Raw genomic sequence first — 13391 nt, 5'->3', positions numbered from 1 at the left:
GGAAAGTCTAAATGTCATGCAGTTTCAGTGTTAATTGCCCATCAATTTTCCATAATTGGTTATGCAATCCGGGGTCACAGTCACCCTGGATCTTATCCCAGGAAGCACAAACCACAAGGCAGGGATGCTTATGTCGTACCAGGATAGCCACAGGAACACGAGCAGAACACGTAAACGGAACACACAGAACCGAGGACAGGAGTGCCACCCCCACCATGAAGGCCTCAGGAACACGAACAGAACATACAAACTCCACACACGGAACCGAGGACAGCAGTCCCACCCCCACTGCGAAGGTGTGAGGCCACAGGAACACGAGCCGAACATACAAACTCCACACACGGAACCGAGGACAGCAGTCCCACCCCCACTGCGAAGGTGTGAGGCCACAGGAACACGAGCCGAACATACAAACTCCACACACGGAACCGAGGACAGGAGTCCCACCCCCACTGCGAAGGTGTGAGGCCACAGCGCTGAACACTGAGCCACCGAATGTGAAACGAGTTAATAACATTTATATATCTGAATTGCATATAAATCTATTCACAAGATTAAATCCGATGCATTCAAAAAAATAATAATGATCATTTGTTTAGGTGCAGCTCAGCAAGTTAGGGCACCGTGCCTATGACTGGGAGTGTGCTGGTTCGAATCCCACAATCAGAGGCATGATGTCCCCATTTGTCCCCTGAGCTAGACTCTTAACTCCCAATTGTTCCAGGGACTTGCTGACCCTGCTCTGTCAGTTGTGTTTTGCTTTGATGTCAAATATACACTTACACAGCATTATGAGTTACATAAAAAAAAACACAATCATATAACTATTTTTATAGTCAGTCCCAGAATAAGTTGACGGAAGGATGGATTATGTTCAAATTACATTTGTAAGCTTTTTCTGATAAAGAGCCATTTTTGAAGCTTTGAGTATGTCGATCTGCCGACCGCTGAGAGCCCACATAGGTAACCGTATATTACCCAACCCTCCCTGGGGTCAAGCGCTCCACAACTCTTAATGGATGATGTCAATATAATAGTCGGGTTTTCTGCAGCCTGATGAGCATTCATGCGGGGTACTGTTTTGAGTAATGAGTAAATCCTGCTTTCCATATGCCATCTCCAGTGCTTTCTTCCCCCTGATATATCAATTAGCTCTTTACACATACTCATGGAAATATCTTCACAGACTGAACAGGCACTAATAGGAATCTATAGTGATGCATCTTCTTACTAAGATTTTCTGCTGGGAACAGAAAAGATGGCATGAAATCAATCATATGCAAGACTCATATTTATCTGTATTCCGCTGACTGACAGTTTAAAATGGCAATATCTGGAATACTAAATTGCGTTTTATGGATTTTCCTGATGCCTTTGGCGTGTGATGTTTAGTCTCAGAACTGTGCTTTGTTATTGATTTGATTTGTTCTGGAAAACGTAATCCAGTCCAAACGAGAGAGGCTGAAAAGGGTATTAGCGGTTTGGCGGCTTTTAATTCTCACTCCGCAATTTAACAAACAACCCTTTGTCATTCTAATTGTAAGGTTATAGATTATTTTAGTACTTAAACATAGATTCTTCTGGCAGATACTGTCGAAACCAGTTATATGAAAGTGATATTGCTGAATATTTCATGAATTACATAACTTCACATTTATTGCCAGATCTCTTTGTCTTGAGTGAATAAAAAAGTTGCATATTATACTAAATGAACACAATTATCCATGCCGCTTGAAATTGGACAGATCTTATCTTCATAAGTAAAAAATAAATAGCTTAACCCTTTATAGGCTCTTTTTGGGATAGTTTAAGTTAATTCCATGATTTCGCCATGCATGCATGGATCAGGAATAAAACGCATCATGTACCATGTAACAAGCTATTTGCACATTTATTTTCTTATAAGACCAAGATTGACTTAAATGTTCACATTATATAACTATTTTAAAAACCATAATTTTGCAGCAGTGTTGTTTTTCCTCTTTACTCACAATGTGCATGGGTCTATAGAAGAAGAGTTTCACTTTATTCTGTATCATTTGCTGTGCTGCATTTTACAATGAAACATAATCTACACAACAGAAATGTCTACCACTCTGGTAATTAGTCAAAATCTAATCTGTGCAGTCCATTATATTTCTAAAGGATATTGGAAAAACAAGGAAAAAAAATAAAATCTAGGCAGTTACAAGCTGTAGTCTTGCAGCATCCATGTATTAAATAACACAGGTCTACAATTTTTTTATTTTATTTTTTTTTATTCAGTTGCCAAGGTTTTTTGAATGGATTTAGGGTATTTGGAGGGTGCTGAATTCAAAAATCATATTACTTTTGCTGAATTTTTTCTAGTTTTTGAGATAATGGACATCAGTGAAAGTAATGCACTCCCCCAATGCGACTTGTGTGTGATAACAAATGCAATAGCTTTCGGTCTGACTTTTGACTCTTTAACAGTGGCTTAGGTAATGAAATGAATGATGACGCTTTGAAGGAAAGTCTGAAAATCCTGAATGCTTTTCAAACATGCTGCATTAATTATTTATCTAATAAATATCTCAGAAACTAGAGCCAGTCTGGCAAAACCAAAGTCATATTCTTAATCAGCACCATACACTTAATATAAAACCGTTCAGACATCGTTGGCAACAAAATCACTGTATACCAGTGTAATCTTTCATGGAGGATAGATATAGCATGCAGATTTTTTTCCTGATAGATGCTGATTGCCTTTTTAGTGCTTAGCCTAAATGGTAACAAGATTTATTGGTAACAGAAATGATAAACAAGTAAGGATAAACCAGGCTTCTGCAGTCCTTAATTGGTCATTAAGACCCAATTTCTCTGCCTCATGATTTGTACTTGGTTGAGGTAATGTCTTCATTTGGAGAAGCAAAGTTTAGTCTAGAATGTTCCATCAGGGCATCAGTGACACCCCCACCACTGCCACCACTTTTTCCTGCAGCAGAGCCTCTGATTAGGAACATCTGTGGTCATACTCAGACCTTGGGGGAGCAGGGAGTGGTCTGCCCCACGCAACATGTGCGGAAGCCTGGCTGACAAGTGTGAGAAGTGTGAGAAGAGCAGCGAGGGTTGGCGCCCGTGTGGGAACGGTGGCGAGGGTGATCGCCCGTGTGGGAACAGCGGTGAAGTTTGGTGCCCATCTGGGAACGCCAGAGAGTTTGGTGCCCGTCTGGGAATGCCGGAGAGGTTTGGCGCCCGTCTGGGAACGCCGGAGAGGTTTGGCGCCCGTCTGGGAACGGCGGAGAGGTTTGGCGCCCGTCTGGGAACGCCGGAGAGGTTTGGCGGCCGTCTGGGAACGGCAGAGAGGTTTGGCGCCCGTCAGGGAACGCCGGAGAGGTTTGGCGCCCATCAGGGAACGCCGGAGAGGTTTGGCGGCCGTCTGGGAACGGCGGAGAGGTTTGGCGCCCGTCAGGGAACGGCGGAGAGGTTTGGCGCCCGTCAGGGAACGGCGGAGAGGTTTGGCGCCCGTCTGGGAACGGCGGAGAGGTTTGGTGCCCGTCAGGGAACGCCGGAGAGGTTTGGCGCCCGTCAGGGAACGGCGGAGAGGTTTGGCGCCCGTCAGGGAACGCCGGAGAGGTTTGGCGCCCGTCTGGGAACGGCGGAGAGGTTTGGCGCCCGTCAGGGAACGGCGGAGAGGTTTGCCGCCCGTCAGGGAACGCCGGAGAGGTTTGGCGCCCGTCTGGGAACGCCGGAGAGGTTTGGCGCCGATACAGCCAGAGAGGTAGTTCAAGTGCTCATCCCAGATTGCCGGAAGAGGCACGAGCACAGCCGTGAGATTAGCTCGATAATAATCACAGCTGAAGCTCTCATCCCTGCAGTTTATTGTCTATCTTTCTCAAGTGCAAATAAATTACCCCAGTGAACAAAGTCCCTCTTTTACCTCAATGGACTCATGAGAAAACACATGATTGGCAGCCACTATATTTACATTTTTTTTTATTTAGCAGTAGCTTTTATCTAAAGCCACATACATTTTTGAGAGAGCAGGGTCAGACAGTCCCTGGAGTATTTTGCCTACCTTTTGGTCTACCTTCCGACATGAATGCCAAGAAGCATCCCACATAAAGGCAATAAACACCGTCAGCCTGAAGCGTCTTCGTAGATACAGCAGAATAATAGCTTTAAGGATTCACTGTCTCATTATACCTCAGACACTATCAACACCGTCGAGTTCTGGCTCTCCAGCTACATTAACCCCACTGCCACGGATATCACAGTCTTATCTAACCTAGTTGGTCTTCTGTGTAAATAAGTAATTTTAACATAATTAGCATATGCTTTTATTCAAACACACATACATCTTGAAGAAGCAAAGTTAGTTGGTAGACCTTTCTCACTCTGTCAAGCCCGGTTGTCTGACCCAGCAACCATCCAGTCGTGGGCACAGCACCCTAACATACTGGATCCCACAGTGCCCCCTATGTGCATCCAGGATCCAAGTACCTAGCAAGCAAAGAACCCAAGAGTTTATAGCTGAGGATCCCCTGGATGAGATGCTAGCTAATTTCTGCATATTTATTCAACCCTGTAGGTCTGATTTATGCTACATAAGGTTTAGTCATTATTCATTTCATATTGACATGATTTTTAAAAGCATTCACCATCTCATTCCCTGTTGAGATGTTTATTTATTTACATATTGCTGTCGGGCCATCATGCTGACTCATTTAAAGTATCATTAATAGGCTTCTTCCTTACGCCTTCACATCGTTCTGCTTAATGCACTGTCTTATAGTCACGCATTATGTGTTACTGTAAATTATTCAATCAAATAATGGCCCGTGTCACTTTGAAACAGCAAAATACCTGTTATGGCTTAATGCATCGGTGTAGTCATTAGTGTTTATGCAGTGGCTTCATCACCCTCCGAAGCGCTCGTCTTTTATTTCATCCAAAGCACTTCCAAGGTGATCTCATTTTAGACCAAAGTATTCTCTGCCATTAAGTAATTTACCCAGTCTGATATGAATTATAAATTGCCAGTGATTCCCCGCTGCTTGTGAAAGTGCAGGTAACGGTTTAAACTTAAGCTCTTGGGATCTGGCTGCGGTGAAGCTTGTCATTTCACATGCGGAAATACAAAATAGCCATGAGAAAATTGAGTTTGATCATCCATGCTAACGGCAATAGGAAAAGTTTTAAAATACGGGACCAAAATGAAAACTTAGTCAAAGAGAGGATTTTTTTTTATTATTTCAAAGAAGACCAGTCCGTTCCAGTACTTGACCTTTACAAATTGTCTCGGACTTCATTTTTATATTTTTTTTGTGTGGGAGGAGAATATAGGGTGTGACAGATTAAAACACCCCACTGGAACTGGGCATTAAGCACAGACCACACCTGCTGTCCTGAAAAGTTCAGACAAATGTGAGCAGAGTGTTTTATGTGCTAAAGTACTAACATTTGGGGGTATATTAATAGTAGTAGAGAGGGGCCAAGACATCTCAAAGAGTCAATATGTTAGAGGTGAAGAAATGTTTAAGGCCATTGACATTTTCCTTTTTTCCTCCTAGTCTTTATCAGCCGCTTGGGAGATTGTGGCATATCTGGTTGCACACTAAATTACACATGATATTTAGCTGCGCTGCACTGTAGCTTCTGCAGTGACCTGCTTGTGCCCATCCAGCTGCCTCCTGATCTTCTCCCAGCTGCCCTTCTCCTCTTCTGCATATCTCGCGCAAACATCTGCTTAAATGCCATTTGGCTCTCTTGTCTTTTTCGCTTTGTTGCGCATCTCGTTCTCACCCCGTCTTCTCCGAAAGTCCGCTTCATGACCTCTAGCATATTGTTTTTTTTCTTGAGTTTTATCTCTGTTCAGCATTCAGTGACCACAGAGCTTGTAAGGCCTTCTTGCCGATGCTATTACCCGCCTCGCGATCTTCTCAAGGTTAGATTTAGAATCATTGATTTCTCAATGATATTTCTTGTTTATCTGGTACCTGCTAGTAATGGCCATTTAATTGAGTTAGGCATTGGATTGGCCTGTTTTTTCGTATCCCTTTATGCCGATTCCCTTGCTCTGTGTAAGATGGCCATCAGAAATTCCGACAGTGCTCTTTTCTAAGTGCCTTATTTACAAAAGCCAATGATGAGGCACGAAAAAAGGGAATTTTCTTTAATATGCAGTGTGGCACCATCTCTTAATCGACGGCCAGACAGGCAGCGGTCGAGGATTTTTAGAAAAGACCGTCTGTTGCTTTTTTTTTTTTATGAGTGAATATTTTTATGCTTCTCTATAGATATAGTGCATATTCAGGCAAAATAATGGCAAAACATTTCCTGCTGATAACTGCTTATGCCTGACAGAGGACACTGTCTCTTGTGAGTCATTGAGATTGAAAATGTGATTGAGAATGCAAACAGCACTGAGTGCACCAGTACGGTCCTTGGATGAATCCCTGACATTGACGTGCAGCTGAAATTCCATAAAAGCTTGAGAGCGTGGTTAGTTTAATTTTCATGACAGTTTTTCTTTTGCTTGATTTCTTTTGTTATCGGAATGTGCCAGATAAGACCACAGATTCTACGATCAAGAATCATTTGTTCTTAAATAACCAAAGAGAACAGCATGATTTAAGGAGTAAACTGGTGAACATAAAAACTGTAATTCTTGTTAGTCCAAAGTTCTCATACTAGTGACTCTAACTAGTGCGATATGTGTGGTGATTTTCAACATGTGTGCGATTCTGTCAGGCGGTGCACAGCTTGGTGGGTTGAGGCCACTGGTTTGAATCCTTTGCTCAGCAAAATAGCTGCGTCTGTTGGGTCCCTGAGCAAAGAAGGTCCTTAACCGCCCAGAAATGCCTGAAGCAGCCCTAGATTGATGACTAGCCCTGCGTTCAGATCCCAAGCTTCACTTTCACCTCTATATGGTGTGTATACCTTTAAAAAGAGAAAGTTGGCATATACAAGTATGAAAAACACATTCTGATGAAATAAAGTTTTATTTAAAAATCATTCTCTGTTGTTAAGGTGCTGGTGGATGGTCTCCTTTGGACAGCGATCATTACCAGTGGCTACAGGTGGACCTGGGCAGCAGAAAACAAGTGACGGCCATTGCGACACAAGGCAGATACAGCAGCTCTGATTGGACGACGCGATACAGGCTCCTGTACAGCGACACCGGGAGGAACTGGAAGCCATACCACCAAGACGGAAACATTTGGGTGAGGCAAACACACCCTACTTTTTATTGGGGTGGAGGAGGGGGGCACAACTAAGTGGCCGTTTTTCTACCCCCATTTGATTAACAGCACCAGACAAAATAGTAGCAATGTAATATTACTTTCGGAGGATTTTCAAAGTGGAACTAATAAAAGTACAGTTCATCGATATTACTGCCAGTTTGTCTGCACATTTTTTAATATGTTTTTTAGATTAGGGTCATATATCTTCTCAACTGATGACGTGGCTAAAAATTCGACCTCAGCTCGGTATTGTGTAGTTTGTCTTTTGTCCCTGTAGCCACTACGTTTCCTTCCACCACCATCCATGGATTAAGTAAGATTTCACTTGGTAGGTTGTTTGCGTGACACTGGGTGTGTCGTAGGGCTGCACGATTTGGGGATAATATCTAATCGCGATTTTTCTGACAGGCATTGCGATTACAAGTAAATTAATTGAGTGACACAATTAAAATATACAAGTTTCATCAAATCAAAATCAAAAATATGAGTCGGCTACACAGCTCAAAATTACTGTTTTGTTCTACATTACATGTGCAACAGAACATCATTGTAACAGGAAAGCATGTCTGTCAGCTGCCTGTATTTCCTTTTTTGTTAGAGTTTACACTCTCATAGCGTTCCCCACATGCCAGCGTCTGTCAGCCGAAGAATGAAATCACATCAATCAACCTTTTCAGAATCTCACAGGTTTTTCTCGCTAGTTTGGCTAACTGGAGACACACGACTTTGTTGATCAAATTATCAATCCACACTCGGGTTGCCAGTTTCAATCTGAAGATATAAGGGAGGCTACCCTCGGATTCACAACGATAGAATTTGCAACCGGTGCAGGGGATCGATTGTGGGTTCTGATAATCTCGTCCCACGTTAGGACACAAAGACTAAATAAAAAGTCTAGACTAAAGAGGACACAGCATTGTATTTTTCAATGTGGGGCCGTCTAGTACAGTAATATACGGGACAGTTGTCACCTCTAATCCTCAAGTTTCTCTAAAGATTTTATTGCGTGACTACACTGGCATGTTCCTTTTCCACACTAAAAAATAGTATTCTTGGCCCTTGCACTTAGAGCAGTGGTCGCCACTTGGTCGATTGCAATCGACTGGTTGATCAGCAAAACAATCCTAGTTCATCCCAGCACCTTCAACTGCAAACCTTCTATTGGCGAATAAGTGAATTTATCTTGCCTGATGGCTGAGTACTAGTTCTGAATGTTTAAATGTATGTCAGTCATCTTTGAGTCGAGACTAGTTTAGATACTGCTTCACTGAGTGGGATTAAAAGTGCATCGTATTCATTAATTATCCAATTAGCTACTAATTAGAAAGTGATGAGAAATACACTAAAGACTAGCTTAGAAATGTTTTGCTTCACTGAAGTTCTATTTATCCAGGCCATTTTGCACATTTTGTCAGATATCTTTTAAACCACTGGATTTCTTTAGCACACATGTGCAAACGTTTTGATAAATGCGATTTCATGATAACTTTCTGTCACACTCGATCGCGGGCAGAGCGGCGATCGTGCGGGCGAGCAGGCAGAAACGGGCAAACACGCCGTAATCAGGGCAAACAAGGGGTTTATTCCGAAAGACGGGGCAGGGAACAGAAGACGCCAACTAACATCAATGACAGACACTGGATTAGTACACAACAGGAACTTAAATACAAGAAACAAGGCAACAGGAAACAAGACACGACTGGGCACGATCAGGAAATCACACGTGGGTAATTAGGGGGCGTGGCACACACGAGGAGCGGACGGAGCGGGCGTCACAGAACCCCCCCCCAAAGGCGCGCTACACCGGGCGCGCCCGGGAGGAGGCGAAGGACGGGACGAGACCGGGAAACCAGAACCTGAAAGACAAGGGCAAAAAAAAATCAACGGGGAACAGGGAACAAGACAGACAGGCAAAACTGACAAAGAGGCAGGAGCCAGGACAGGACACTACACAAGACAGGAAAAGCCGACAGACAGACCAGGAAGGGAGGAACCGAGGGAACAGGTGGAACAATAGGAGCGGGAGTGACGGGAGGGAACGACGGGAAACCAGGAACAGAGCGGGGCAGAACAAAGGGACCAGGAACAGAGGACGGCGGGACAAAGGCAGGAGGAGGAACAAAGACAGGCGGGACAGAGACAGGAAAGAAGGGAGAGAAGGAGGAGGAAGGAAGGGGAGCCCGAGGGAGCCCCTGCGGGCGACGGGAGGCAGCCGGAGGGGCCGCAGGCGGCCGGGAGGCCGGAGCGGACCTCGGAGGGGCCGAGGAGGCAGGGCGAGGGACCCGCGGAGGGGCCAGGGAGGGAGCAGGAGGGAGCACCGGGGAAGGGGACGAGGGAGCAGGAGGGGCCCACGGCGAAGGCCCGGAGGAGGGGGGAGCCGCAGCAGGCGGCGACGTCCGGTGGAGGGCCGGAGGTAGGGGCCCCGCAGGCAACCGAGGAGCCGCCGTCGGGGAGCCCGCAGGCGACCGACCAGGCACCGGAGGGGGGAGCGAGGCAGGGTGACGAGGCATCGGAGGGGGACCCGTAGGCGACAGCCGACCCGGAGGGCCAGGACCTGCAGGCGCCAGCCGAGCCAGAGCGCAGGCGAGGGAGGGCGAGCCAGGGGGCCGGGCGGGAGGGACCCCAGTCCGACGTCTGTGTCCCCTCCCTCTGCGGGACACAGACATACCGACCCCCGGTCGGGGTCGATGTCGCCGGGGTGAGGGTGAAGGAGTCACAGGAGCGGGGCCAGGGACAGGAGCGGGGCCAGGGACAGGAGCGGGGCCAGGGACAGGAGCCGGGTCAGCAGGCGGAGGGGGCGCCTCGGGAGCTGCTGCAGCGCGGTCAGGGGGCGCCTGCCCGGGAGCTGCAGCAGGCGGCTGCAGTGGGGGCACCTGCCCGGGAGCTGCAGCAGGCGGCTGCAGAGGGGGCGCCTCTGCAGGAACAGGAGCGCGGTCAGGAACAGGAGCTGGCTGCAGTGAGGGCGCCTGCCTGGGAGCTGCAGCAGGCGGCTGCAGAGGGGGCGCCTGCCCGGGAGCTGCAGCAGGCGGCTGCAGAGGGGGCGCCTCTGCAGGACCAGGAGCGCGGTCAGGAACAGGAGCTGGCTGCAGTGGGGGCGCCTGCCCGGGAGCTGCAGCAGGCGGCTGCAGTGGGGGCGCCTGCCCGGGAGCTGCAGCAGGCGGCTGCAGTGGGGGCGCCTGCCCGGGAGCTGCAGCAGGCGGCTGCAGAGGGGGCGCCTCTGCAGGAACAGGAGCACGGTCAGGAACAGGAGCACGGTCAGGAACAGGAGCACGGTCAGGAACAGGAGCACGGTCAGGAACAGGAGCTGGCTGCAGTGGGGGCGCCTGCCCGGGAGCTGCAGCAGGTAGCTGCAGTGGGGGCGCCTCTGCAGGAACAGGAGCACGGTCAGGAACAGGAGCTGGCTGCAGTGGGGGCGCCTGCCCGGGAGCTGCAGCAGGTGGCTGCAGTGGGGGCGCCTGCCCGGGAGCTGCAGCAGGCGGCTGCAGAGGGGGCGCCTCTGCAGGAACAGGAGCACGGTCAGGAACAGGAGCTGGCTGCAGTGGGGGCGCCTGCCCGGGAGCTGCAGCAGGCGGCTGCAGTGGGGGCGCCTGCCCGGGAGCTGCAGCAGGCGGCTGCAGTGGGGGCGCCTGCCCTGGAGCTGCAGCAGGCGAAGGGGGCTGTGCAGGCAGCGAAGGCGGCTGCGCAGGCGGCTGCGCAGGCAGCGAAGGCGGCTGCGCAGGCGGCTGCACGGGAGCGGGGTCCGCCGGTAATGGCGGCTGCACGGGAGCGGGGTCCGCCGGCAATGGCGGCTGCTGCTCGGGCTGAGCAGGGGCTGCAGGCACAGGAGGCGGCTGCTCGGGCTGAGCAGGGGCTGCAGGCACAGGAGGCGGCTGCTCGGGCTGAGCAGGGGCTGCAGGCACAGGAGGCGGCTGCTCGGGCTGAGCAGGGGCTGCAGGCGGCGGGACCGGTAGGTCCCGTGCGGGCAAGACGGACGTGGTCCCTTTAAGTGCCCGGGGCACACGCGGGATAGCGTCCCGCACCGCGCGGGCCCCCTTGTTGGCCAGCCGCTCCGGCCGGAAGTAGTACCGCTCGAGGGGCGGTAGCAGCTCAGCGGCGGCTGGGTGCTCTCCCCGGACTGGGGAAGCTGCCAGCGCAGGCAGCTTAGCTGCGGTGATGACGTCGAGGTCAGCCGGGGAGTCCTCCAATTCCCCGGTTAGGAGAGAAGCGGGGATGAGCGCGCACGCTCCCAAAACGATTGCAGGGGCGATCGCGTGCTTCTTCTTCTTCTTCTTCTTCCTCTTCGTCATGGTGTCCGCGGGAGGCTGTTCCACGTCCGACAGGACGGACGGCTGGGGAACAACCTCCGGGACGCACCGTGCGTCCAGCCCCAACCTCCGCGCTGTTAGGCGCTGAACCAGCTGGTTGAGGTGGGAGCGCACCTCTCCTAGACGATGCCCGCCCTCCGATGGGGACATCGCCAGCAGGAGATCGCAGCTGTCAGTGGCTAAGTTCAGCGCGACGGGATCCTCCCGAACGTCGGGCTGGTTCAGCCAGTAGTGTACCTCTTGCAGCAGACCGAGACGTTGGCTCTCGGTCTGCTGCTGTGCCTTGTTGAGTTGGTCTGTCATTCTGTCACACTCGATCGCGGGCAGAGCGGCGATCGTGCGGGCGAGCAGGCAGAAACGGGCAAACACGCCGTAATCAGGGCAAACAAGGGGTTTATTCCGAAAGACGGGGCAGGGAACAGAAGACGCCAACTAACATCAATGACAGACACTGGATTAGTACACAACAGGAACTTAAATACAAGAAACAAGGCAACAGGAAACAAGACACGACTGGGCACGATCAGGAAATCACACGTGGGTAATTAGGGGGCGTGGCACACACGAGGAGCGGACGGAGCGGGCGTCACACTTACATGTTATTCTCACTCTGATGTTCATTTATAAATACAAGGATGCCTAAAGGCTCTGCCTTTGATGAGTTAAAAATGGCAGAACACTGGATTAAGCAACATGTCAAACACAGGACAATCCATGTCATTGTGGATGGAAATGATTTATTCATTTCTAATATAGAAATCAATTGCATGTACCATTTCATGTGAGTTTGTTCTGGTTTTCCCCCATTCAAAATCTAAATCCAATTCCATTTATTGCTTATGTAGGACAGTCCTCTCAATCCAGTGTAAGTGGCTAGAAGCCTATGCCAGATGTATCTGTAGCAGAAGTAGAAATATAAAATTTTGAACTTTAATGAAACATAAAAGCTTTTTTTGTACTTACTAAGAGTTTACCAGAAGTTTGTGTGTTACCAAGGGTGTAGGAAACGTCCAGATTCCAGCAGGGCATTTTAATTAATTGTCAGTAAGTTAGGATATTTCATACAAGGAACCTGCTGATTGTTTGGATGTGGACAGATGCCTCCTAGTCATTCTTCTGCACGTCGCACAGTGCCGATCTCCCATTGCAGTGATGGTGGGAAACAGGGAAGCAGTCCACACCTTGACCGAAGGCCAGCGTCTCCCATAAACACTTCTATCCAGTCATTATGCTTCACAAATCCCAGTCAGTAGATACTTTATAAATATTTTTTCTTATTAAAACATCCAGCTGGACTTGAAGCCTTTTGGCCATAGATTCTAATCCATGGAACATTAGCGGCTTATATCGAATTTAACGTGTGCATCAATTAGAGGTCAAAGCCTCTACAATTTGGAACGACACATTGCATGGACTTTTATTCATTCTGTATAAACAGTGAACCAAACATTATATTTTCATGCTGTGCTTATCAGTGTGCCCTGTGGGACCCTCCGTTTAATAAGCACTAATGGGTGGACAGTATAAACCTGCCCCATAGACCTTAACATTCTGTTTGTCTAGAAGGACAAAAAAGTACTATAAGTACTATTCCTATAAGTAGGAATATAATTTTTTTAACTGCTTATTTTTTTGCACATTATTTAAATGAGGGTTACTGGTATATATAAAATCGTTGCAGCTGGTAAAACAAGTACACGAAACTTGAGTTAAAATCGGCGAAATGTGACCATGACATGTATGGCTACACATTTTGTTAACCTTTTCCAATCTTCCCAATGACCATGTTTTCTCATTGTTTATTGTATAGTTTCAATTATAATTGTTATTCTATGAAATCCAATGAGGCATATGCAAAGTTTTTGCTATTTAAAAAATC

At 48.3% G+C, this 13391-nt stretch overlaps 1 protein-coding gene across 1 annotated transcript in view; it reads left to right on the top strand.

Moving 5' to 3' along the window:
• cntnap2a (contactin associated protein 2a) overlaps window positions 1–13391 on the top strand; it is a 322047-nt gene that overhangs the window by 123817 nt on the left and 184839 nt on the right. The window contains exon 3 of the mRNA XM_048977149.1: window positions 6994–7187. Within this exon, the coding sequence (XP_048833106.1) occupies window positions 6994–7187 (194 nt within the window). The remainder of the gene's footprint in view (window positions 1–6993; window positions 7188–13391) is intronic.

Source organism: Brienomyrus brachyistius, chromosome 15 (genome assembly GCF_023856365.1).
Source record: "Brienomyrus brachyistius isolate T26 chromosome 15, BBRACH_0.4, whole genome shotgun sequence".
NCBI classification, from domain to species: Eukaryota; Metazoa; Chordata; class Actinopteri; order Osteoglossiformes; family Mormyridae; genus Brienomyrus; species Brienomyrus brachyistius.
This window is presented reverse-complemented; position numbering and strand designations above follow the sequence as displayed.